General features: G+C 37.2%; 1 protein-coding gene across 8 annotated transcripts in view; it reads left to right on the top strand.

Annotated features, from left to right (window-relative positions):
- ADGRL2 (adhesion G protein-coupled receptor L2) overlaps nucleotides 1-26,288 on the top strand; it is a 378,308-nt gene that overhangs the window by 247,834 nt on the left and 104,186 nt on the right. For all 8 annotated transcript variants that reach the window (XM_031554862.2, XM_085232370.1, XM_085232372.1 and 5 more), the window contains one exon: nucleotides 6,948-7,134. In XM_031554862.2, coding sequence (XP_031410722.1) covers nucleotides 7,062-7,134 — 73 coding nt within the window. In that variant the 5' untranslated portion in view covers nucleotides 6,948-7,061. The remainder of the gene's footprint in view (nucleotides 1-6,947; nucleotides 7,135-26,288) is intronic.

Below are 26,288 nucleotides of genomic sequence, written 5' to 3'. Positions count from 1 at the left end.
ATAGGGTGCTTTAAAATGGATGCTATTGCAGGCCTTTATTAATCGTGATGATATTCTTTGGTGTATACACAGAAGTGCAGTCATTTCAGGGAACTGGTGTTCCCAAATAGAGATTTGCAGATATGTGCATATGACAAAAGCCAGCTACCATGTACTGGAGCTGAACAACTCTCTTAGCCTGAGTCAAAATTCCATGTTCTTGTCCACATGAGACCACAGCTTGATTTTGGAAGTTAGTAAACCAAGTGCATGTTACTCATGGCACTCTGAGAATCTAATGAGCGTGTTCGGCCTCCATGTCAGCTGTGCAAAGTGTATCTGAGCCTAGTTCTCTGCTGGTACCCAGCAATGGAAGGTTGGAAGGCAGATGAGGCCCCCTGCCACCCCAGCACTTGACCACACAGGCCTGAGGTCTGTTGGGGCCTGTCGGACTGCTGCCCCGACTTGCTTCCACATTGGTTTGCTTTGTCAGTCTGCTTCCACTTCAGACAAGCTCTCTGCTGTGAAAAATGCTGGATGGGGCTGGGGAAGAGATCGGCTAAGTGGCATAACAGCTTTAAGAAATACGGGCCTTTGCAAAGCCTTGTCAAGGCTGTCAGCAAAGAGTTTTCTGTCTTACAAGACTGTGGTGTCTTTGGCTGATATTAGTGCAGTGATTTTTTTCATGAGAAAGGAATGATATCTTTTAATATAAATAGATTATTTTGAGGATCTCTCTTTTGTGAGTAGTTTGAAAAGCCTTTGAATTTTCTTCAGCTGTTACGATTACTGCTTTCAGATTGTCATAGGGTTCTCTGTGTGTTTTTTATAGCTATTCATTATTTTCTTGTTTATTTTTGATGTTCATAAAGTCTGCATTACGCAGGTTTGAAAATGAGAGCTATTTGTTTTACAGTTTAATGAAGAGAAGGGCAAACAAGCCTCAGACTGTGCCTCTGGTGTCCAAAGTGATCAGCATATTTAACATGCTCAGCGTGACACTCAGATATTACAGCCGATAAGGGTTGTAATTGACTTACAGCATCTCTTTCCCTCCCCCGCTCTTTGGATACTGGGGATTTATCTTGGAGACCCCAGGAAGATCTCATGACACAGAGGGCAGCAGTGTTAAAAAAGGTTTTACCTTAGCTGTTTGAGCTGACATGTACTGCTCAATCAGACCACCTCAATTCAAATGAAATACAGGAAATTTGTAATGAGGATTGAGTGACACCCCTACCCCCCTCCTATTCAGGAGCATTTAGCAAAGGCAAAAAGAGAAATTGAGTCTTGGCAAAAGGAGAGTGCCTGAAGCCAAAAAAAGCCATTCTTATTAGTGCTAGCAAAGGTTTACTTTGCTGGCTTATTGAATGAAAAACTCCCTAGAGTGTCCAAGCTTTATCCTGTGTTAACAAGACGGGGCAAAGCAGCCTTGTTCAGAATGGAGCTTGGATAGCATGTCTGTAAAGCACAAGAGTGAGTCCAAGCTGGGCTGAATGAGAAAGAAAAATCTTCATCTCTTCCTCTTAAATCCTATTTATTTTCTCCGTGAATGAATGAGGTAGACCACTGAGCTGCGGTGTACTGATGGACTCAATTCTTGTGTTGCACTGTTAAAGTCATGTCAGTGCACGGTTTGGTGTCCAGTCTTGCATAGGTAGGTATCATGTTTTGGATAATCTGCTGTTCTCATTAGCTGGGAACCCAGAATTGGTGAGACTGGGCATTTTTGTGTTCATTCTAAATTTAGGGTACATCTGTTTATTGCACACTGTTTCAGGCTTTCCTCCAGCGTGGAGATGTCACTTCAGAGCACAAGGCAGCTGAATGCATAGAAATCACTGTTTTTGTTTTAAGATTGGATGACCTTGGGCAAGTCTTGTTCATTATTGTGCTGTTTCCTTCCCTGATACATATTCCTTCCATGCAGCTTGGAAAGAGTTGTTTTGGGTTAAAAATCCAGTGTTGAAAATGTTAATTAACGGGGGCTGTTGAATACAGAGTGGAAGATAAGGCTCCAGTACATTTTTAGCATTGAGTTGCTTTTAATGGAAAATAAGTGTTAATTAATGGCAGATTTAGCCTTTCCTTTCTTCTCTCAATATGTGACTTGTTTAATTGGAACTGATCAGGTATTGATTCTTTATCATAGCTGCCACAAATACGCTAACTAAAGCAGTATGGGGTCTTGCTTGACCTCAGTGTTTTGTTTTTCCAAGATTTCAAAGTTTTGAAAATGTTATGCAATCTGGTACTGTAGCACTAATGTAAAAGTTATTCAAAAGTTGACTTACATTAATAACCTTATTGAGAATTTGGGAGTAACTAATTGTATATATCTGTAAGTATGTTAAATGTAACAAACTAGCCTAGTTCTTGTAAGTGCTTATAATACTATGTATCTTGGATCATAGTCTCCCAGTATTTTACTGGTGTAGCTTAGAAGCTTTTACTAATCACACTGCACTAATTGAATTCTCATGCTACAGACTACAAGAAGTTTAAATTTTTTTTATTTTATTTTTTTTATTGGGAAGATCTCATGATGGGGAGGCACATGGACATATGATTTCTCAGGAGACAGTGCAGTTTATTATAATGTATGAATATATATCTATTCATATATACCTCTTCTTCCCTCTCCTTTCCACTGCAGAATGTCTCAGATATATTACAGAATTACTTTGTTTCATAAACTGGGTTATGAAAGGCAGTGGGAGTGCTGCATATGTGGCAAGGTAGGTCGTACAGGATTTATAAGGAGCATTGCCTGGTCTGTGCTCAGCATGTATGAGCTGTATGGCTGTGGCTGCCATTCCTTACTTCGCTGTGCACCGTTGTCAGTAAAGCTAGTGTAATTCTTATTTGTGTAATAGAGACATTAGAGCCTAACTAAGATTGCAAGTGCTTCACAGTTTCTAAGACCGTTTGGAAAATTAAACGCTACGTTGTGAAATACATCACTGTTAGTCTGAAAGACTTTTAGCTAGAGGAAAACATACTTGCTTAGCTGGAAACATCTCTGCAGCCCTGTTTGGCTTTAATTGCCTTAAAAACTTGGAACTGGAGGGGAAAGGCAGCTCTTGAGCATGCTGTGTCAGTTGTCCGGAAGCTCTTAAAAGACCCTTTTTTTGGCTTTTGAAAATAAAATCTTGGGAAGGTTAAACAGAGTAGAGTTGGGAAGCGGCAGTCCTTTAGAGGTCTTTCTCTTCTAAGATGAAAGTATTTCAAGGAGTATGCTTGGAGCAGTTTTCTCTTATCTCTGGGGTGCTCTTGAGAGCAAGCTTGTGGGGAGGGAGCTGGCCGGCAGTGGCACTTATTCTGCAACACTGTTTTGTCTGTAAGAAGTTTTAGAAGTATTGAGGAACAAGGCAGCAAGGCAAGGTGCTCAGATGTTGGGGACTTGGAGCGCAGCTTATGGATACAGTATTAAGAGATGCCCAGTACCTTTGCAGTGTGTAGGTCTGAACATCAACTCTACCATTACTGATCTAGCCTCCTTTAACAGCACATATGCAAAGGAACTTAACAAAGTGAGCCTTTCTGTTAGCAGCAGTCCTCTTTTTGTTTTCCTGTCAGAGACCACAGCATGGCCCAGAGGTAGAGATTTAAGTTACAACTGAAATTTTCTGGGCAGCTTTTATTGCTCTCTGAAATTCAAGCAACCTTTTCCTCTAGGGAATCTCTCTCTGCTCCACCCACAAGCCCGAGCAGTCAGTGATCCAGAGAAAAGGTTTATTAAGGTCTGAGGGGAAATAAGTTATTTGCACAGGATAGCCGCTTGCCATTGTCTACTTCTTCTGTTTACAAAGAAGTAACTTAATATGGCTTTTCCTGGTCCTGCTTGTTTGGTTTGGGATTTGTTGTTGTTGTTAGGTTCCACTGGCAGTCTCCGTATCTCTGACAGATGCATAGTCAGGAAGACCGAGTGACGGCAGCGTCTGGAGTCAAAGTGGGCTTTGGCTCCAGCTCATGTCTGGGTACCTTTTTCAGGGTTAGTCTTTGCTGTGTTGATAAATAGCTGGTCCAGGATGGTAGCAGTGCACATTTGTTTGAAGGCACAGAGAGCTCTCAAGTAGATAGTTGCATTAAAAATTGTTCACTGGGAAGTTGTTAATTTTTAGTAAGAAAAAGCAAAACTAAAACCTGTTGTCTCTGCTTTAAAATATTGACAAATTTATTTTTGCTTTTTTTAGAAAAACATGTCACTGGTTACAGGCAGGTTAGTTTATTTTGAATTCTTTTTGTAGCAGCGTGCTGAGTTGAATTTTATGTCTGTATGCTACGGCAATCTAGAGAGAACAATACACTGCACAAAGTACATACGTTTGTCCTAAAAAAAATTTGCATTTATTCCTAGTTGAATAGTTTTTGCTGATTTTGATATGACAAAAACATCAATATGCTTTCAGAAACATTTCTTATTATAGAATAGTTAAAGTTAGTCAGTTTACAAGGTCAGAAGAAACAAATAACAAAACAAAGAAGCAAGTCTTTGCCATGAATTTTGCAGCTGTTTCCTTGGAAGATGTTAGATGCCTCTGGTGCTGCTCTGGTTTTTGATTTTGTTTTTAACACAGTGCTCCCATACTCCTCCCAGATACAGAAACCACAAGATGCAATGAGATGAAGGATGCTAAAGTACAGGTATGTCGCTATCCACTTGAAGGTGAAAGAATATATCTCAGAATCTGGGAATGCAGCTGTATGTTGTGGAAATTATGCTAAAAATGGAATCTCAGGAAGTCAAAATCTTCTGGTCAGCCTGGGAGCAATCAGGAGACTGGCAATTTCAGATTTGGCCATTATTGGTCCTCATTTATTCTCTTGGATTATTCTGATTGCTTACTGAATTTATACTGATTAGTCTGTAGCGTCTGGGAAGTAGTTCTATGACTTTTCCTTTGAGTGCTACAGGTTAAGAAATAATCCAAGCCTTAGCCAGACTATCTTCAGGCATGGTGGGGTTGCTTGTTTTTGTTGTAATTTCTGCTGAATGCAGTGCATCCTTTGCAGATTTTTAGATGGTATTTTTTTCAGTTGCAAAAAGCTCTCAGCCCAATGTGAAAGGTCTAGAGATACACTATGAATCTCTTCATGACTGCTTCTGGTTGTCCCGTAGCAGCTGGTGTCTCACCCTCGAAGTTGAGGGTGCAGCTTTTACCTGCAGACACATGGGACAGTGCCAAGGAGAAACCTCCAGCTGGCCTGCCCTGACACACCTGCTTGCTGTTGCATGCTGTTTGTGCAGATATGTGTGGGTAAAAGCACCTGTGATTGAGAAGCACTTGCTTGTATTGGAAATTGGAAAAAGGGTTTGTTTTTATGTGTAAATGAACATAAATCACTTGCCCTCAGATGTCAGTTCCCTTTCATTTTCCTGTGTGTGAAATCACAAGCGTGCTTGTACACGGCAAGGGGGGTGCCTGCACTGAGTGGCACCGCTCCTCTTACATAGGAGCCAAGCAAAAAAGCCTACTTTGCTGTTCAGTGATCTCATCTCCTCTTCTGTCGCCTTTGTTTACAGCCGGAGAAATTGTTCCATAATTTTTATTTATTTATTTTTTAAAATTCTCATATTTCTGTCCTTGGGGAAAAAAGTATCAGTCTTGTTGCTGTCTGTGCACTCAGGGAACAAACTTATCCTTGATTAATAGTAAGATTGACTAATACGAAAGGAGTTAGACTTCTGAAAATGATCTGCATAGAATTTCTTTCCCTGGGATTGTGTGCTTCTCATCCTTTCCAATTGTTTTTGGCAAAAGAGTGAATGTATTTTTGAAGCCATAAACACGTTCCAGTACTCATAAGACTCACAAGTGGCTCTTGGATCCTACCAGTTACATTTTCATAGGCGTTGGCACAGTCATTGCCGTCTGTTTATAAACTAATGTTAACTTCAGATATTGCAGAAATGTGTCCACACATGGAAGAGCAGTCCTGTTACCAGTCTTGGAGAGACCAAGCCAGCGTGGCACCAGATGCAGCTCTTTGGAGCTGTAATTGCAGCTACGTGCAGTCGTTCTCTGAGAGTCGTTCTGTGTATTTGTATACAGAACCGTTTTTGCACTTAAAAATAATTTATACTTTTATACGGATTTTATACATATTCTGCGTAGCTTCCCACATTAACTATAGTAGTTGGAGCATAGCATCACCTTGGTAGTGGGATAGGGGCGAGGATGTATGTGGGTGCTCAGCTATATTTTTATTTTTCAAACGTGATAGTTTTAAGAATTCCTTCTTTGGACATAGTTCACAGGAGCAGTTTGTTTCATTCTTCTCAGAGACAAATCTTGTCAGAAGCTAATGATGGTAGAGCATTGCTCACTGTTTCCTGTTTTCTGTAGATGCTTGTGGTGTAAAGATCCACTAGACTGTAGTATCCCAATGATGCTTCCTAACCGAACCGCTTTTGTCAGCAGAGTTGCTGTTATTTGTTGGAGGATGTTGTGCATCGCAGCAGGGAGCACCGTAGGCGTGGCGGGCAGTCCTGCAGCGGTGCTGCTGCTGCACAGCTCAGCTGCTCCCTGTGTGCTGTGAATCACTGGGTGTACGGAGTTGCGCTGCACTTAATTTTATTGCTTTTCTTTGAGGTAGGAAAGTGCTGGTTTTGTCAGATTTGGAAGATTGGGAAAAGCTTCACCTAGACATCTACAAATCCAATATATTACATTAAGAGTAAATAGTCTCTTTTTTCATGCGTCTAAGTGCATGTACATCAATAACATTCCTACTTTCAGCTTTAGCGTGTATCATTATTTGGCATTCTGTTTAATGATGACTGACCTTCAGAGATTAGAGCCCACAGACCTGCCAAATTCTCTGCTACAGTACAGGTGTCATGCCAGTTTTTATTAACATTTCTGTCTTCATGTCAAGTAAAATTTGGTATTCCAAATTATTGATGTTTCAGCTATTGATGAGCTTTCTCTTTTTTTTTTTTTTTTTTTTTTTTTTTTTCCCAGATCCTCTCCTCCAGATATGAAGATGAATAATGCAGAGCACTGGTTTCGATGATGCTGGGCTTTTATGACTGGATTCATTAAGGAATACAAAGAAAATTCTTACAGGGATCAATAATGGTGTCTTCTGGTTGCAGAATGCAAAGTTTTTGGTTCCTGCTCATTATCAGCATCCTGCAGTGTACTGAAGGTAAGCTTTAGTTTATTTTATGCCTGCGTTTGGAAATGAGATGAATGGTCTGTACAAATTCTGGTTAGGTGACTTAATGCTTTGGGATTTCAAACTAAGAGCACATGTGTCAGTTTCTACGTTGAATTTATAAGATTCAAATTATTCTCTTTTTTAAGAAAAAAACTTTTTTGTCCTTATTTTGATGCAACGTGGTATGCTGTAACTGTAAAGTTCAGGCAACTGAAGAGACAGTATTAATCTCCTTGGTTGGTAGGTTTCTTATCTTTGAATTCATCTATTTATTTTCCATTTTTCTGTTCTCATTGTGCCATTTATGAAGAATGTATATTATTTTAAATGTGATATATAATAACTAAATAGTGCAAATGAAATACCTATTTTGCTTTTCTAATTTGGCTGGGTGGAAATAAAACAGCACTCACTTCATTAAGATCAGAGCTCTGCATGTTTAATTTCAGGAAATAGTTCATACAGGAATAGCATCTATTTAAAAAATTTTTGCTTTAAAAAAAAAAGATACTTCACTGCTATCAAATGTACTGTTTAAAATAGCTATTCAATTAAGGAGATGAGGAACAAAAAACCTTTTTAAAGAAAACTTCATAAACTCCATTTTATTTAATTAGTCTATCTTCCCAGCTGTTCTTATAGCCCTCCCACTTAGTAATAGCCAGAGCAGCATGAATGAATGATCAGGGAAACCTGGTTTTTGAATTTCTAATGACGAATATTTGTAAGGAACTTGAGGCTATTTCTGGTTATAATCATTTTATTTTACTATATTGCAGGTGAAAATTCTGGTTTAGTAATAAAATAGTACTTCTGTGCCTTCTTACATTATTCAGTAATTGGTATATAAAATATAGGCTGCTTTGGTACATCTGTGGTGTGATCTCACCATCTTTTAAAGCAGACACATACAGACTGTTAAAATTCTTTGAATTTTAAGGTTGAATTTTTAGAGATGCTTCAGGAAAGCTGCTGAGCCTCCCCCTCTCTTTTTTCCCAAATCTATATAAACACAAAAGATCTAGTCCCTAAAAATGGTAAAACTAAAGGTTAAAAATATAAATATTGTGTAAGGTCTTTCACATTTACTGTGTAATTTCCTAGCATCTATTCCAGACTAAGACTTGGATCTTGACAGACAAGCATTGCTAAAATATATTGTTCTTATATATATATTTATATGTTATTTTATAAAATAAAATGAACATAGCCAGGAGTACATGTTAAGAGTCTTTTTGAAGGTTTCTGGAATGAAATCTAATTTCATTTAAATCGCTTCCACAGTCAGTTTCTCCTACTTCCCCTATTTCTTCTTAAGCATTGCTAGGTTACTATTAGAAACTGCCTTCAAAAGGCATACTGCAGCTCTTGCATGATTTCCTCACTGATCGTGCCTCCTGATTTGGTACCTGCTGTACTGCTTGCTCTCTTGATGTCTGCCAAGTCTGTGGTCTTGAGTAGAATCTCACTTCTGTAAGAAAAGTCCCAGCTGGAAGGTATGTTACCTTTCAGTGTCTTTAGGCAGGTAGGGAAGATAAATGCGCGGGAGAATTGGGAGAATTATTACCTTTATGAAAGACTGGTTAGTTGGTAATGTGTGATAATTTTAAATGTACTTATGTAGCAAAAGTGGTTGCACTAGTGTGCAGGAATTAGAGGTACTTATTTATACTTTAAAATGCTAAGGTTTTATCTGCTATTATACCAGATATAGGGATTTACAGCAATTGCATTTTAGAAAGATTCACCAGACTACTTGCAGTTTAATACTGTGCGGTGGTTGAAAACTCCTGAGAACAGAAAGGAAAAGGAGATTAACAATTTACTTACTCTGGTTTAGCAACAGTAGCAAACAGCATGCTGCAAGTAGCATTTTATCAGCTGAGTTTGGAAAGGAAAAAGTCAACTGAGAACTTCTGTAGATTGATTTTTTTTTTTTTCTATTTGCAGAAAGCTAATTTTCATTGTCATCTGTAATATTTCAAGTTCATTTTGTTCTGTCTCTGTTTTTTCTTGCTTTTAGTAGCCAGTAGCAATCTTCTGATGCTTCAGTTGTGAATTTACTTTTTCAAAGTCTGTATGAGAGCTGCTTTTTCAGCTAAAAGGAACAGGGAAGGAAATTGGGAGCAGATAACAGAATCATACCAAATTAATTGTAAATTCTTAAAATAAATGAAATATTGTGGCTCTGTATACTGAAAATGAATATTAATATAGAGTTGGCTTCCAGCCACAGAAACAAAATGAATACCACATTATTACACTTTCTCACAAGATTACATTGCCTTCTGCTTCAGTAATAAGTGATGCCAAGTGTAACGTGCTTTAGTAGCACTTCATGCCTGGAAGTACGAACATGAACAAAGGTTAAAATAAGAGCGTCTAACTTTTGCTAGAAATAAGAAAATCTTTAACTCTCACTTGGAACTTAGTTTTTCTCAATAGAAATCTTCTGTGTGTATGCAGGTTGTTGCAATAGGTGTGGGAGATGAAACCTGGCTGCTGTAGAGAGTGGGGAAGAAAGGAAAAAGACTCTGGGTGTGGACCAGTGATTCATTTGTTCATATAATAAAATATTTTCCAATCAAAATAAAGACTTCATTACTCTCACAGCACCTTAACTTTAACTCTCTGGGGAATTAGCAAGCACCCATGGTCACAGGAAGGCTGCTGTTTTATTTTAGTGTCACCTATCTAAGTAAGAATCATATTTTCAGTTGAATAGCTTTTGGTTTTGCTTTTCTTTTTTTTCTTTTTTTTTTTTTCCTGGATAGAGTGGTCCAGGTGAGGTTGCTTTTGAAGCAGTCTATCCCTTCAGGTGAAATGAACCTGGACCAGACAGGCACTGACAGCTGGGAGGAGAATAGAACCAAATTATTATATACTGCTGGTACATTGATCAACAACAGGTCAATATTCTTGTGTAGAGGCTTGGAAAACATTATTACCATCAACAGCAAGCATTGCAGTCCTAAACAGGGAAGAGATGAGAACCATGAAAAGGGGATTAAAAGCGGAAGTAATGACATTGAATATTAATTTTATTTCAGAATGTTTTTCTTTCCTTTTTTTCTAGCATATTCTGTCATAGGTTTATCTTTAAAGCTATGGCTTTATTACAAAAGACAGATTGAGAGGGCAGTCTTGAAAAGTAGCTTGAATTAGAGGTAGACAGGTGGTTGGGTAAAGCGTGGCCTCGTGTCCTGGATGATTGCCCAGGGAGACAAGACTGAGGCTGCACAAGGCTCTTTCTTTGGGAGGTCAGTGCTGTCCACAGCTGCCCCGCTTAGCTGACTCCTCTTCATTACTTCTCTGTTTCCTTACAATTGCAAGAAAGGAATTAACTTTTGACACCAAGTCTGTCTTTATTTTTTTCTTCATTCCAATTAGGTGAAATCATGCAACACGTTAAAAATTATCTGAGAAAATACAGAAAGTCAGAGATAGTGGGATCACACATGCCTTGTTTCCATAGCAAAACAGAGTAAAAAGCTTATTATATATACTATTGGTTTCTCTTCAAGCAAGTTAAGACAGATACACTAATATGCATATCAAAAAGTAGGTGTCAGAGCTAAACATTATGATTAAAATTGTTTTTTGTGCATTACAAGTTAAACTATTTTAGGCTTTACTGACTTACAAGTCCACCTTTTCTGCTAATTTTGGATGTGTATATATACTTAATATTCTTCTGTTGAGAAGCACAAGCATTTGGAAAACACTGAAATAATTTTTCTTTGCTTGCATTTTATTTTAATCAAAGTTTAATATAATTTTAATTCATTTCATTATGAATTATTATCTGTGCTTTGTCCAAAGCAAGAAGTATCATGCTTTCATTATCTGTTTCATTCTGTTTTCTTAAACTGCATTAGTGTTGTTTAAAAAGAATCCAGTCTGTCTTTGCCTTTGAATGTACATTTTAATTAACATTACTCTGAGAATAATAATTCCTGTAATTTCCATTTATGCCAGCCAAGGAGCTAAGTATTCAACTGGAAGTGGTTTTAAGTGTATATCCAACGCTAGTGCATTCACTAAAGAAAATGCATACTAAATGCAGATATCATGCATTGGGCCACTACGAAGTTGTTTGGTATTTTACTGCATAGGTTCGGACCTTCGGCTTCCTATAAAACCACTCAGACTGCATGTTATAGGCGCAGGTCACAGGTAGTCAACAAACAGTAGGAGCACCTCTGTTTTTGCGCTCACATATAAAGAAGTAGTATTTGGACATTGCTCAGTATAAAAATTCAAAGTCTGAATTCTAAAAATTCATACTCTGAGCTTGAGAAGAAATCAACTTCTGTTAATTAGTGGATTTAAGTTCTGCGAGGGGTAAAACCCATTACAGAGTCACGCAAGAGCAAACGGGAGTACTGATTTGATTCCTGGCTGGGGAGCTTAGCATGATGAAGGCTGTGGGACACGCAGTCAATAGGCAGCTGCTTGGTTTAGTGGAGTTGTGAACCAGCACTGTGGAGCTGTGAGATTATTGCCAGCCCTTTGATAGCTCATCTTAATGCACAGCTCAGTTCTGTCTTCGTTTCTATAATGTATACTTAACATTCTTTAGCAATTCTTTTTTTTTTTTCTTGATTGATTTTTCTTAATGTAGATTGCTTAGAAGAAAATACGTGTGAAAGAAGCTGGGATATTGTGCAGGTTTCCACTGGAATATTCTGATTCATACTGCCTACGACTCTTTTCCTTTTCCTGAGGGAGGTGCAGGCACAACATATCTTCTAAAAAGGAAATTGATCCAAACAATGAGATGAGATTTCTTCTTAAGGAAAAATAACTGTTAAACTTTTCAAGTGCATTTTCAGATAACAGGCACTGACAGACTGTCTGGAAAAGCCAGAGATTCTTTAATGTACCGGCAGTGAATATCCTTTCATATGTTCCCTGAGCAGAGAGATCTGCAGGATCCTATTCTATAACCTTATATTTTTCAAAACAGAGCAATACTGCCACTGTTTAAAATGTAGAACCTTGGAGAAAAATGCATGAAGAACCTTTTTAAATATCGTGCTGTCTTTTCTATGAGAATTTTCTAGGAAATGTTAATGTAAGGGTCTCAGTAATTTTATATTTTTCCCCCCTTAAATTTTGTTTGATTAATAATAGTTCTACTGTCCTTTTCTCAGTTACTTAAAAATGTTCTCCTTTGTGAAGGGGAGATTTGTCATCATTTCAAGCTCAGTATTCAGAAGAAGAAGGGAACATTGTACCGTTTAAAACTGTAGAAAAACAGCACATTTCTGCTAGGGATGGATGTTATATTTTTAGAGCCCTCTAAGCTATTAAACCAGTTCACTATCTTTCATTGCAGTAACCTTCTGGAGACTCAGTAGGCAAGGCCAGCAGTGCCACTGACCACTGCAGTGAGGGGGAATTGGCTTAACTTCAGCCAACCTGGACCAATGCAGTTGCCTAAGGGAATTTTCTTTCCTTTTGATACAAAAATCTGGTTATATTTTTGGATCTGTTTATTAAGATACCTTTCCAAGAAGACAGCAGTGGAGTTTGGATATACTTTGAAAAACTTGTGGGCTTCTTAGTGCTCAATTAACTAAATATGTAAAATACATTATTTATTTTTATTACCAGTTATATTTTTAAAAGTTCTCTATTTTAATTATTTTCATTTTTGTTTTATATTAAGTGGAAAGAATGCTTTTCGTTTGGGGAATCGGGTTTTTTATATAGTTTTCATGACACTGCTTTTCTTTATTTTCTGTACTTTGAAGTCATAGTATGAAACGGAGGTGTAAATACCTGATGCATCTCATATCAGTGAATTCCTCAGTGTTGAATTTCTTATTAGATTTACAGTCCTTCTGATGGTGTTATCAAAAATTATCATTAAGTATAAAAATTTTGGATTTTATATGCTTTCCCAAATTTTACAAGCACATAGATGGATTTTATACTAGCACATCTATTGTTGTTTATGGTCTCAAAAAAAATAGTACGGAAAGGCAGTTCATTTTATACTTCTGTTTAAATTAAAATGTAGGTGTGGTAATAGCAGCAAATCATTTAGAATGAGAATATTGCAATAAGAAATTCATTCAGATTCTCAGCTCCAATATAACTTTCATGTATGTGCCTTCTTTCATGCTTTGTTTTATTATGTACTGTCTGAGTATAAAATCAGAAGAAAGGAAGATAAGGAAATAAAGCAAGCATGTATATAGTAAAGATTCTTAAATGTTTTTGTAGTGCTTTACATTTTCCATAGTACTATGGACTTATATTGTTAAGATCTTACAGCAGGTTTATTGTTATTATTAATCATTTCAAATTTGATAAGTTGATAAAGCTGGATCAGCTCCAGTTTTACTAACTTTTATACCTAACATTAGTCTATCCAGCGATGCTTTGTTTGGATTGACATTTGTAATGTTCTTCCTGATAGATAGGAGCTGAAAGAATCCTTTTACTGGAAGCTATCTCAAATTTCTGCCCTTCCAGAAAGAGACCTGAACTACTCCAGTGACTTTCAAAACCCAACTCTGCTAAAGCTCTTTGTGCTTCTGTAATCTCCACCTCCTGGCTTTCTTTTGAAGTGTAAAGAAATAGAGCTGTATGAATGTTGCTCTGTTGGTGGATCTTTGCTTCCTTCAGTCATGAAGACAATTCATCCATGCCCCACTGACACCAAGGCAACTTGTTGAAATGTGTGCGTGTATTTATGGTTGCATGGAAGATTGGACAAGTTTAGGTAATTGGGAATACTACTTTTTGTTTTCTTGATTTATACTAGTATAATAATCACTGATGTTTTCTTGGTGTATGAAGTGTTGTGAGGGAGACTAGTTGGGAAGCAAAATGATTTTTTTTTTTTTGGTCTGTTGCCTGAGCAACACATACATATGAGAAATCCAGAGGGACCTCGTAACTTTCAGCTGTTGGTTACAGCACTGAGCGAATTTTATGAGGGATCTTGACGATGGAAGGAGAGCTGTCTTCTTTTGTTCACCATTATTAGGGATTATGATGTCTCTCTCAGGAGTTAGATAGTTTTATTCCATCCTACTAGAAGGTACAATTAATGTTTAATTTGAGTTCAGTAATACATTTAGGAAATATGATAGGAAGTTGACACTGAAACCAGTTTCTCCTTTCTGCTACATTTTAGTTGAAAAAGCAATGAGAAATGTTTTCTTTTAAAAGACTTCAGTGCTGTTTCATATCACTTTTAATCATCTTAATATCACTTTTTAATCATCTTCTTAACTAGTTTGAGTCAGACTTGCCTGTTAGCCACTGATCCTGTTTGACTGTGCATGTAGATTGATCTTACAATGTGCTTCACATTACTGTCTCCCGTTTCTCCCCATTGAGCTGTCCCAGTTTTTTCTCTAACTTAAGCAATTGCCCTTAGTATTGTCTTACTTTAAAAAAATATATATATATTGTTGTCATTACTTCAAGAATAAAGTCACAGTTTATTCTGCACCACTGCTAACATCCACCATTTTAAGTCTAATGGAAAAATGTGGTTTTGTGGCTCAGAACTTAACATACTTTTTAGTGGCTTCAAGATAAATATGCCTTTAGTAAACAGAAGAGAATAGCTTGCTGCTTACTCTGTTGCATCATTTAATTTGCAGCAGATAAAGTTGGCATGCATGAAGAGTGAAGCATGGAAAGTACTAGAGGGTAATTGGATGGTTTGTGATGTGGATTATTACCTGTAAAGATGGATTGTGTCCACAAAGCATCACTTCATGTATTAATGTTCCAACTGAGGGGAAAAAAATGTTAGTGTAGCATATCATACACAAACAGTTGTTCTAGGCCTTCAATTCAAATCCTACTCAGTAATCAATAACTTCAGTTCTTCAGTTTCTTTATATAAGCATAAAGACATGTATCTTTATATAAAGCATGCCATGGAAATACATTTTAAGAAAATTTAGAATACAGAAGTTTGGAAGTCATCCAACGTAAAATCTCTTGAAGGGTTTGTAATAGGCAGTTTTTTTGTTCTGCAGTATAAACTAAGTGCTGGCTGAAGAACCATCAAGAAATGCATCTAACCACCAGTGTTTTTCTTTACCAATTGCATTGCTGTCTAACAATAGAACAATTGTTCTGTTAAGCACAAAGTATAGCAATTAAGTTGCTATATAAGGTATTTTGAATTTCATACTGTTAAATCAGCAGAGTTTTTAGTTCTGGCAACACCAGCTATACACAACTTCATCTCTTGGGTGCATTATTTTCTAGCTCCTGGATTTATCGTGAATCCATTTTACAGTACTTCTGTCTTTCCTTCTTTTTAGAAACATTTTTTTGAAGTGAAGAGACTTTCTGAATAGTTGCTATGAAATGTTTTTTGTTGTATTAATGCCATTTGTAACAGATTCAATAACTCTAATTTTGTCCTTATCTGTTTCCATTCTTTTAAAGTCTTCTATGACATTTTTATTTATTTTCCAATAGTGACAACAGTGGGGAAAAATTTTACTGAGAAAAGTCTGATCTAAGTGCAAATGATTGTGATCTGACCAACATTTATGCTCTTGATATTTCCACTTAGAATAAGAGATCAAATCATGACAACAACAGCATAAATGTACACTTAAAAGCATTCAGAGATGTTAAGCAGCAATAAAACCATGTAACCATTTAAATGACAGCAGCTGACTATTTGAATTAACTTTGTGTTTGACTTAATTTGGGGTCCTAATTATTCTTAACTTACGTGAGTAGATTTCAATTATACAATACTGCAGGGATTTGTAGCTAAGGCAACTAGAGGAATCCTTTTACATAAAGTACTTTTGTTCAACTGATGAGGCAAGTTAAAATGGAATGATAGAAAATTGAAACTCTTCTCTGATAAGACCCAATGAATTGTTTCAGATGACACAATGAAAAAATGACACAAGCTTATTGAAGATTTTGAAAATTTTTGTGCAACGTTTGCATCTTGACAATGTTTTTTTATTATTATTTTCATGTTGTTAGTGAACCGCTTAGAAGCAAATGATTATCACAAGTAGTAATAGTAGATATATCAAGAAGAAGTGATTTCTCATTTTTGTGGTGCCTTAGTTTTGTCTGCATGAGGTGACCATTTCTAGAAGCTGGTTATATAAGAATGTAACAAATTATGTATATTGTTAGATCTTAAAGGTAGTGAAATATTTAAAAAAAAAAAAAAAAGTGCTTTTAAAAAGTGTCTGTGTATGGTCACATGAAATTTCTTTCTTTTTTTCCCCTGAATACTCACAAATAAAGTCATGCCTTGTAAATTAAATCTGCAGCCTGGGTAGGTGTCTCTGATGATAGCAAATTAACGTCACTAGACATTGAATGCTTAGGTTTGGTTTTCTCTGGGTTTTTCACAGACGTGTGCTTGGTTTTGTCAACCAGAGTATTGAAGGTTAAGGGAATGCTTATTCTGCTGACTCAGAAGGACAGGCAACACTATAGCATGTCTGCAGCCTGAACTGCTATGTCCCTTACTAGAGCTTTTGGATTTGCCTGTCTTTTGAATATACATCTAGACCTTGTAGTCAGAGACTTTCAGAGAAGCACTGTAGTTGTTTTCTATGTACTTCATATTTAGGAGAACTTGAAGGAGTTCTAATGGGGTTAGAGTAAGGCTTTGATGCTTTTTTAAAGAAAAAAAAAAGCATACAAATTATATGGCTATAATGTAATGTAATGTAACAGTAATTTATAGATCTCAAATAAATCTGAAGACTGCTCTGAAAGTTCTGCCTTGTATTTTATTATGTTGGCCCATGATGTCAGAGGCAGATGGTGGTGGTACGGCAGAGGCTGAACCTTTCCATCGGTACCCAATTACATTTTTCTGCCATGCAACAGATGGCAGCAGAGGGGCAGTCAGACAGAATGGTGTCTGACGTGAAAGTACGTGTGAAGCAAAGGGGTGTCATTGAATTCTTCTGTGCAGGAAAAAATGGCACCTATTGACATTTGTTGATGCTTGCTAACATTTGTGGAGATGAAACAGTGGATGCAGCGTAGTGAGGTGGTGGGCGGTGCCATTTCAGCGGTGGTGACATCAATGTGAAAGACAAGCCACATTCCAGACAGCAGATTTTTACAAGTCTGACATCCAGCTCTTATTCATTGCTGGCAAAAATTCATAGCTAATGGTGATGACTGTGTTCAAAAATGATATTTTGTAGCTGACAATTTGCTCTATCAAATGGTGTTATTGTGCTCTTTCTATCTGTTGTAATTTTTGCTGGAAATAAATAGGAGGCATCACTTTCAGAGCAACGTACATACTTTTATAAAAACTATTGAAATATGTTTTCACACAATAACAGATCCACATGCATCTCTTGCCTCCCCCAGCAAATTCCAATTTTCTGTGGTAAATATGTATTTCTGCTCATATATCTGATGTTAACATATTAACACTACACACTTTTAATTAGTACTGCTGACAAATTATTTAGGAAAGTCTCTGGAGCATGTGGAGATGTGCACAGCTTTTCTGTGTCAGGTGTTTGCTTTCCAAAGCGAAATTATTAAGATTTAATTACCAGAAGACGTTTGCAAAAGGCAGTGTGGTGTGCCTTTGCAAGACTTTGAAAGGCAAGGCTGTGGGTGCTTTGCATGCTGGGGCAGGAGAACATCTGTCCCTGAACAGCTACGCAGGTGGGGCACAATCAGTCTTTTGGGCATGACCCAATCTGTGGGGCCAGCTGGCCTACACTGTCTTCAACTGGTTGTGCTGGCTCTAACACCTGTGTCCTGAGATGGGCTGACAGAGTGCAGGACTGGCAGAAGGCACTTGGTCCTGCTTTTAGGGCCATGTTTCCCCTAGTACCCTTCTACCACACATCAACCTGTAATCAGAGTAGCAGAAGTACATGTCGTGGCAGACTTGTCACAGTGCTCTGCCCTTAGGTGAAACCTGAGTAAGATCTGTCCGCTGGTGCTTGGGAAACCACTGTGCCAGAGGAATAGGTGTGTTATTTTCAGGAGGAAAAACAGGTCCAAAATGTGTCAGTTTTTGTTACAATCTACTACTGATTTGACTGAGTTAACACAATTAATGTTACTTGATGAGTTTCTGTCATCTATATCAGTGTATCTAGAGCATGAATCTCCTTGATTTAATTATGAAGATAGCAAAGGATATTCCAGCTTGTCTGCAAGTGTTTTAAGCAGCGATGGCAAAGATTGGCTTTTGGTTTTACAAGGGTTCTATTAGGTGGATTTCAACAGAACTGCATCTGATCTCAACCCCAAAGAGAAAAACAGTATCTTTCCAGAGGGCTCATTTCTCACATTAGTTAGTCTGTTCAAATCTTCTCTAGGGATTTTAGAAGTGTTTAGACTTTTACAGGAATTGTAAATTACTTAATCGTATGCTTGGTCTTTCTAGTTTAGGTTTGTTTTCTTTCTCTGGTAAGTGTAGTGAAATGCTAAGTCACAGTTTGAAACAGTGATTGAGCACCTGGTAGGAAGGCAGGGCCAACCCAGAGGAGCTCAGGTGCATGCAGTGCCCCTGAGTGACTGGAAGGGGTGGAGCCAGGACCTTCCCAGACCTCATTTAAGGGTTGGCAGTGGCTGCAAGAATATCTTGCTGGAGATTCTTGTGTACATGATGCCTTCCAAGGGTAAGCAGCTATTTTTCTCCTTTGTCTTTGTGTCTATGGCTGCTGCGTTTGGACTTGTCTTCACTTGCTGCAGCCTAAGAATTTGCCTCCCTGCTATTGTCGTTGTGCTTTCCATTGTGTTGTAGCATTACAGGTAGTCAGTATGTGAAGCTTCAGAGGAAAGTACCAAAATAGTGAAATATGTAAAGTAGCCTGCTTACAGGGGATGTTTCTTAATTATCCACTGTCAGTGAGTCCTAGCAGATTTATCCTGACTCATTGCTCAATTAAATTGCTCAGTTAAAACAGGATATAAAAAAAGTATTTATCTTAAGGTTTTTGAGTTCATTACTGTGATCATAAAACTTGTTCTCTTTTGTAGACTTCTAGGGGAAATTATCACGGAGGAGACTTCTCACCCCATTTTCAGATCATTTAAAAAGTATGCTGAGCCAACACTATGGCCTTGTAAACTTTGTCATCCTGTTTCTCACCATCAGCCTTTTCTGATGTTCTGCCCCACTTCACAAACATCAGTGTGCAGAGGAAATCATTTAGCCTCTCTGCATTGTCTTGCTTATCCTTAAATGATTCTCTAACTCAGCAAACACATCGTTTATCTCACAGGTTTCCTACTTTTGTTATACTTAAGGAATTCCTCATTATGAAATCATAAGAGACAATTTTGGAGAAACACCTGTGAGTTTTAGATATGTGCAGAACATTGGCATGGAAAAATACACCTCAGAGGCAGAGATACTTTCATATTTTGCCATGGCTTAGTTAAATATATACAGTTATAAAATCACAGTGCTAGATATTTTTTTTTAATTTTGAAGTATTGTTAAAAATTTTGCTATATCTAATTGCAGCAAACTTTTCCTGCTGAGCTGACTTTTCTTCTTGCTTAGCATGTAGTGTGTTCATATGAATGATACTTAAATACATATACTCAGTTTATGGATGTTTAAAAGCTTATAATTTTCTCTTTAAAGTCAAACATAATTTTATTTTTATTTTTTAATGAAAAGATTTTATGGCTAGCACATGCCTCATGGGAAAAAGAGAAAGTTACAGATGGTCCAGAGGAGAAGGTCTGCTTCATACATAAAAACTTCACGTCAGCATTTCAACAGAGCGTTTTCTTAGGGTATCTCTGTTATCACTGACACTTTCACATTGACAAGCATATGGGATGTAGTGCTGAATGTGTAAATTGAAATGATCACATCTAGCGTTTCCCTTTACCAGGTGCCAGCTTGCTGCTGCAGCTCTGCACTTAATGTTGAAGGAGGAGTGCTAGGAATAGTTTCGTTTGCTAATTATCTCTTATCTCCAGTACATAGTCCTTGGGCAAACAGCTTACCCAGGTGTTTTTGAGAACACCTGTATGGGCATTGCAAGATTGCAGGTGGTCCTGTGGTGACAGTGCAGTGTGAGCAACGTGTGAAAAATCTCTGTCCATCTGTGTATAGATTTTTTTTCAAGTCTTCAGTGAAAAACAGGAGGCAAATTTGAGAGAATTTTTCTCTCTTTATAAAATTTGTTAGTGAAAAGCTGAAGACAGCTGTTTCTCAGACTAAAGAAAAATCTGTGTGTTTTTAATGTTGTTGGGCTTTCTGATTAAAAAATATTAATTGTTCTGCCTTGTGACTTTAGGAGAAGGGAAGTACGTACGTACCGGAAGAGTGTTGAAAAGATCTGCAAGTTAAAATAAATAAAAAGTGGTGGTTTAAGGAAGCGGTAGAGGCTAAATTGCCTTTCAGTACTCCTTTTTCAGGATCCAGTTTAACAGGATTATATAATTTTACTAATGCCTCTTTGATCTGTCATTTATACAAAAGGGCAGGCTTTCTGAAGCATTTGCCTCACATGTTCTTTTTCAGCTAGACTTAATCACTAGCAGAACCGATTATATTTTCTCATTCTTTAAGAATTTGTTTTAATCTTAATATGACTGTGGTTTCAATGTGGAATGGTAAAAGAAGACTTCTAATACTATGTCCAGCAATTCAGACTGTTAAGTTTACCAGATATTTATTAAAATGCATCCAAAGAAACTTCAGAAATGTTGTTGTCACCCAATCACCATTTTAGTTTTACTGTGAGCTGTTTAAGGAAGAGATACATTCCTTACTATGAGCAAGTGCAACATCTGTTTCTTTATGATTTCTCCTTGCATTTTTCTGCTCTTCTCCTGGAAGTTAGTTTTCATTTGCAGCCCTTCTATGCAGTCCAAAATTCATGAGCATTTAAGTAATATATGTATATATAGGTTTTAGAGTACCTGCACCTTCATGCATGCTTTGTTTCTTGCCTCTTGTTTGCAAGTTACTATTTCCTGGCACTTGGGAATCTTTATATAACACCTTAACAGCAAGTTGAATCCGAGCAGTGGTGTGCCCTGGCAGCCAAAGGGCCGACTGTATCTTGGAGTGCACCAGGCCCAGCACTGCCTGCAGGAGGTGGGAGGGGTTGTCCCACAGCTCTGCACAATGCGACCTCACCTCCAGGACTGGGTAGGGGTTGAGATGCTATCTAATTTCAACGCCGATGCTGTAGGCAGGGTTACCAACCCCTAGACCAGACTGCCCAGAGCCACATCAAGTGTGGCCTTGAATGCCTCTAGGGATGGGGCATCCACAGCCTCTGTGGGCAACCTTGTTCCTGTGTGTCACCACCTTCTGAGTGAAAAGCTTCTTCCTAATATCTAACCTAATGATGCACTCTTTAAAACAGAATATGAGGAGTTAAAAAAAAAAAAAAAAAAAGAGAAATGCATGTTTGATCAATAATCTTATCAAATCAACAGGTTTTTTTTTTAATTAGCTTAAAAATGTCTCCTGCAATCTCTAGATTTGCGCATGACATGTACACACTATATGATTATTTTTGTTTAAAAAATAAAGTGATCTTAAATGTATCTAGAAACATTATTGTCAATCCTAAAGCATATTTAAAGCTTCCCAGGTGGTTTTCAAGGTTAATTCTCCAACGGCTGTGTGAAAACAAATCCATGTATCTGTCTACTTCTCTTTCATTTATTCTAATACCCTATTTGGTTTGCGGTGCTACCAAGAGGAAAAAAAGAAGTTTGTGTTTCAGCAGCTAGAAAAAATTGTCATTTCGTTATCTCTTGGAGTAGAAAAGTAGAAATTACAGAGAAATTAAAAAAGGAAAATAGAAAAGTTACTTGAAAGTTTAGGAGAGCATGCGGGAAAGTGTATTACATCTTTGCATTGCACGGTGTCTTCAGAATATCTTATGAATTTTAAACTTCTAGTGCTGTTTCTCCGTTAGCATTTCTCTGTTTTATAGATGAATAAATCATAGATTCAAAGGTCAAGTTACTTGCCCTAAATTATAGAGGGAGTAAGTACTGGAACTCTGAGCATCCAGGGTTCCTTTCTTCTCAAACTAAAGATGCTAAAGGAAACATTATTTTTAAAATAAATTAATTCACTTAATGTTAAGTCGTTTCCTCTGGCATCTGTTGCGTAAAATATGTATTCTGACTAAACACTCAGCAGGTTCCAAAAGGGTAGCAAATATCAGATAAAAAATTATTTTATATAGGTAGGAAATTATTTGTAGTTGTAAAAGGAGTAAATCTTGAACAATACCCAAGCATGCAGTTACCCAGTCAAAATCATACTGCCTTAAAAATCAGTGTATAGGTTTTGTTGTAATGGGTTAGATCTCTCTCTCTTCCCTTTGCATATCTAAACTATTGGCAGTGCATGTTTCTGTTTGTGCCAATCTAATGCAGAATAAATGTTCATGATAATTGGTTCCAGCTCCCTAAAATTAATTTAAACTTTCTCCATGTGCTTAATCTCTGTTTTCTGTCTCTGAGTTTGTAGGCAGCAATTCAGCAAGCTCTGAGAACAATTAACTTCTCAAATAATTTTTTCAATCAATTAACTCTAATTTAAATCTGTATCTGATTTTAGAGGTGGAATCATCTGGCTCAGAGTCTAGAGGACTAGAGTTTACTTGAAATGCAGCAGTAGCATTGGTCAATTTGCTTCATGGGTTTTGGGGACACAAGTGTTTCCCATCCCACTGGTGATTCTGACCCATTTCCTAGTCCCTAGCTGTGGGATTCCCATCCTGGGCTGTAAGGATGGAGTGAAGGGATGAAAGATGATGAGGAGAATGTAGGGTTCAACCTTCCTATGTTAGCCCAGTTTTATGGTGGATTAAATTAACTCTGAAACTATTTCCTTAATCTTCTTTTGATGTCCTAGTTTATCTGCATTTTAGCTACCTAAAATGTAGTCATGGGGAGACTATGATGGTAGCATTTTCCAGCTCTTGTTTCTGCTAAAGCACATTAGACGAAGGGAAATGGATAAATAGCCAAGACCAAATAGCATGTCATGCATAGGAATTTATGTCAGTCCTCTGAAAAACTCATTTACCTTGTTCAAGGGGTCACTTGTGTAGGTACTCCTAGACCAGGAAAAACAGGATTTTCAGAGAATACCTCCAGGCCAGGTAAGGCCCCAGACCTTTTAACTCTGATTTTCATTATAATAGGTTCCCCAGTCCAGACATGAATAGACATCTGGGAAACTGATCTTTTCATCCTGTAATGGCCAGAGTGAAAAGTCAGATCAGCCATTTCTTGTCTTTCTGATATTTATTATAGCTGTTTCATAAGTTTTACATGAGATTTATGAGCTCAACTGGGATTGATAATGTAGAAACAAACTGAATTCAGAGAAAGCTGGACGCTTCTGTGAAAGACTTGTTTTTTTCATTCCTTTCTAAATGTTAAAATAGAAAAAAAGTGCCTCTAAACGAAACAAATGGGAACTTTTTACCTAAAATATTTTCTCTTTGGAAAAAGAAGATTTTAAACATTACATTTATGGCACCATATGTTAAGTGGTAATTTTTAAATTCTTAAAGCAATGAAAAAGTTGCTCAATAAGCTACATTGAAATTCTTTTTGAACAAGTTCAATTTTCATGTATTGTAATTCAGATTTACTGTTGGTCCTTAGTACTAACAATATAATGATTATTTGAAGGATTTTTATTTCCCTGCTTTCTCACTAGAATACATGTGTTTTTTTAATCAGTTTTATAACCTTGTCTCCATCATATTCTGTATACATACAAATGTATAAGGAGATAAGTTGAGCTACAGAAACAAATGATTCCATTGTTTTCATCATACTGATATTTCCTATTGTCAACACTTAATTTCCTTTATTTCAATTTTATTTTTTGAGTACATTTGTCACTATTCTCAAGTATATTGTTAAGATATCGTTAGTATATTGTTAAGATATCATTATTCATATGGCAATCTGCTGGCCTGAAGACATGGCATTTTTTTCTGTATAGATTACTGAAAATGCTAGGTACGACGCACAAGGTACTGTCTTTCTATTTAAATTTTTAAAAGAAAATCTTGCTGTTATTTTAAGAAAGGTGGACTGTATTCTGCCTCCTCCTAACACTTGTATTTTCTGTTTGTGAAGATTAATGAATATGAACAAAGAAATCAGATTGCTACAGCAGTACCGGAAATAGAGATCTGTCATGTGTGATGTTTTTGCTTAAGATTCAGCTGGAGGGAAATGCATTCTGTAGTGACAGGTCTCCACAGCTGATAGAAAATAGTAATGGATGGTAATCTGGGAAAGGCATCTTAGGTGCTAACTCCATTGCTTATATGTTGCATGCCACCTCCATGAAATGCTTAAAAAATGGGTGTTATGTAACAAGTAAGCTATGTATATATTGAATGCTACTGAACGTGTAAAATTTGTAATTCTGTGTTTGAGTGAAACCTGATTCCCTAATGCAAGGAGAGTGGTGTCCTATTTTAGTTGAATTTTCATTTTTTTAATTTTTATTCCAGATAGCAGCAGGGAAAAATATCGAATTCGCACAGCCATGTTTGGTATGATTATTACTGGAAACAGTGAAAGGACTATGTGCCTGATAGGAGGCTAAGATATTCCACTTTGATCGAAGGGAGAGGAAGGTAGCCCTGAGCAAGTGCTCTGAGCAGCCCTGGGGGGACTCCATCTTTAACAAAACAACAGAGGAAATGTAGCTTCAAGTAACTCTCTGAAGCAAGTTAGCTGTGGATAGAGGAGGAGCTTGAAAACCTGCCAAATGAACCGACATAGTACAGGAGCTAGGAAGGATTTTCCTTGGGAAGCAAGCTCTAGAATTCTGCGTTTGTATCTTACTTGTTTCTTTTACCTAATCCCAATTTTGTAATCAATCTATGCTAAAATCTATGTTAAAATTTTTGTTTCCCTGGTATGTGCAGCGAGAATCTAGGATGTCTGAGAGGCACTGAGTTGCTATAGTGGAGTCAGTGGGGCAAGAAGGAGAGTGCTCCCCTGGCTGGTGTCTTGCAGACAGTGGGATGTCGCTGTTCAGTGAGAGGCTGAGCAGCAAGGAGGGAGGAAGAAAGTACTTTTTACGTAGGGAAAAGCTGCAACCTTTCTGTCCAAATAATTGTGCCCAAGAGACCTTTGTTATGAGTAGTATGGACTGTTAAAGTGATGAAAACCAAATAGTAGTTTTCTAGTTAATTTTTCTGAGGTTGAGAACATTTGAAAGGTATGTAAAGGAGGAAAGCATGCAGTCACCCACTCTGGCTTTCTCCACAGTGATGTGATTGAGTGGGGTCAATGCAAAACAAAAAAAACCGACAGCAACCCAAACAAACAATATTTAGCTATGTAAACACCTTATGTTTGTATACTACTAAAACCGATTAGCACAAATGAAATCTTTGCCTGTAATCTGTTTTCTGCGTGTAGCTAGTCAGAATTGTTGATGCTATAAGGAGTTAGAAACGATAACATGTATCCTGCATCTCTCTGAAGAACTATTAGGTTGTTAGCCATAATAATCTCATGAGAGATCTGAACCCTCTCAACTCTTTATCATTTTAAGGAGTTTCATTTTCTTTCTAATTTCCCCTACAGCTGTTGTTCTCTATTTCTGGTGTGTCTAAAAAAAAAAAATAAAAAATAAAAAAAATTAGAACTCACTTCTTGTTAATCCCTTTCTTTCACAGTGTTTCCCTTTGGGGCAATTCTTAATCTTCCACAAGTATCAAGGCATTCAAGTCAGTGTTGGTTTAGTGGCCAGTCAGGATAAGAGAGCATTCTTTAACTTATGTTCTCCTTTTTTTTTTTTTTTCCTTTCATTCAGTAGGATTGTAGATTTCCAGAAAGGTTTAGGAGTTGAGACTACATATTAGTTCAGCTGCTAGTCTCTCCCTTCCACCATCCTCCTCTATTTTCTTGCCAATTGAAACAGCCCTTTCCAGATTTTCTTAATGAAATTCAGTTTGCTTTATTCAGACTAAAGTGAGAGGTAGAGGGATGGATTAATTTAACCTAGAAACTTGATCTGTGAGTTATCTGAGATCTGTCAGCCTAGGTGCTTGTTGAGACTTGGATCTGAGTCACGGGAATGAAAAATTCTTGCCAGAAATTTTAACTACAGTCTTAGGCATAGCTAGCATTGTTGAAATATGAAAGAATTAAGT

The sequence above is a fragment of the Meleagris gallopavo genome, chromosome 10, assembly GCF_905368555.1.
Source record: "Meleagris gallopavo chromosome 10, MGAL_WU_HG_1.1, whole genome shotgun sequence".
Classification (NCBI taxonomy): domain Eukaryota; kingdom Metazoa; phylum Chordata; class Aves; order Galliformes; family Phasianidae; genus Meleagris; species Meleagris gallopavo.
This window is presented reverse-complemented; position numbering and strand designations above follow the sequence as displayed.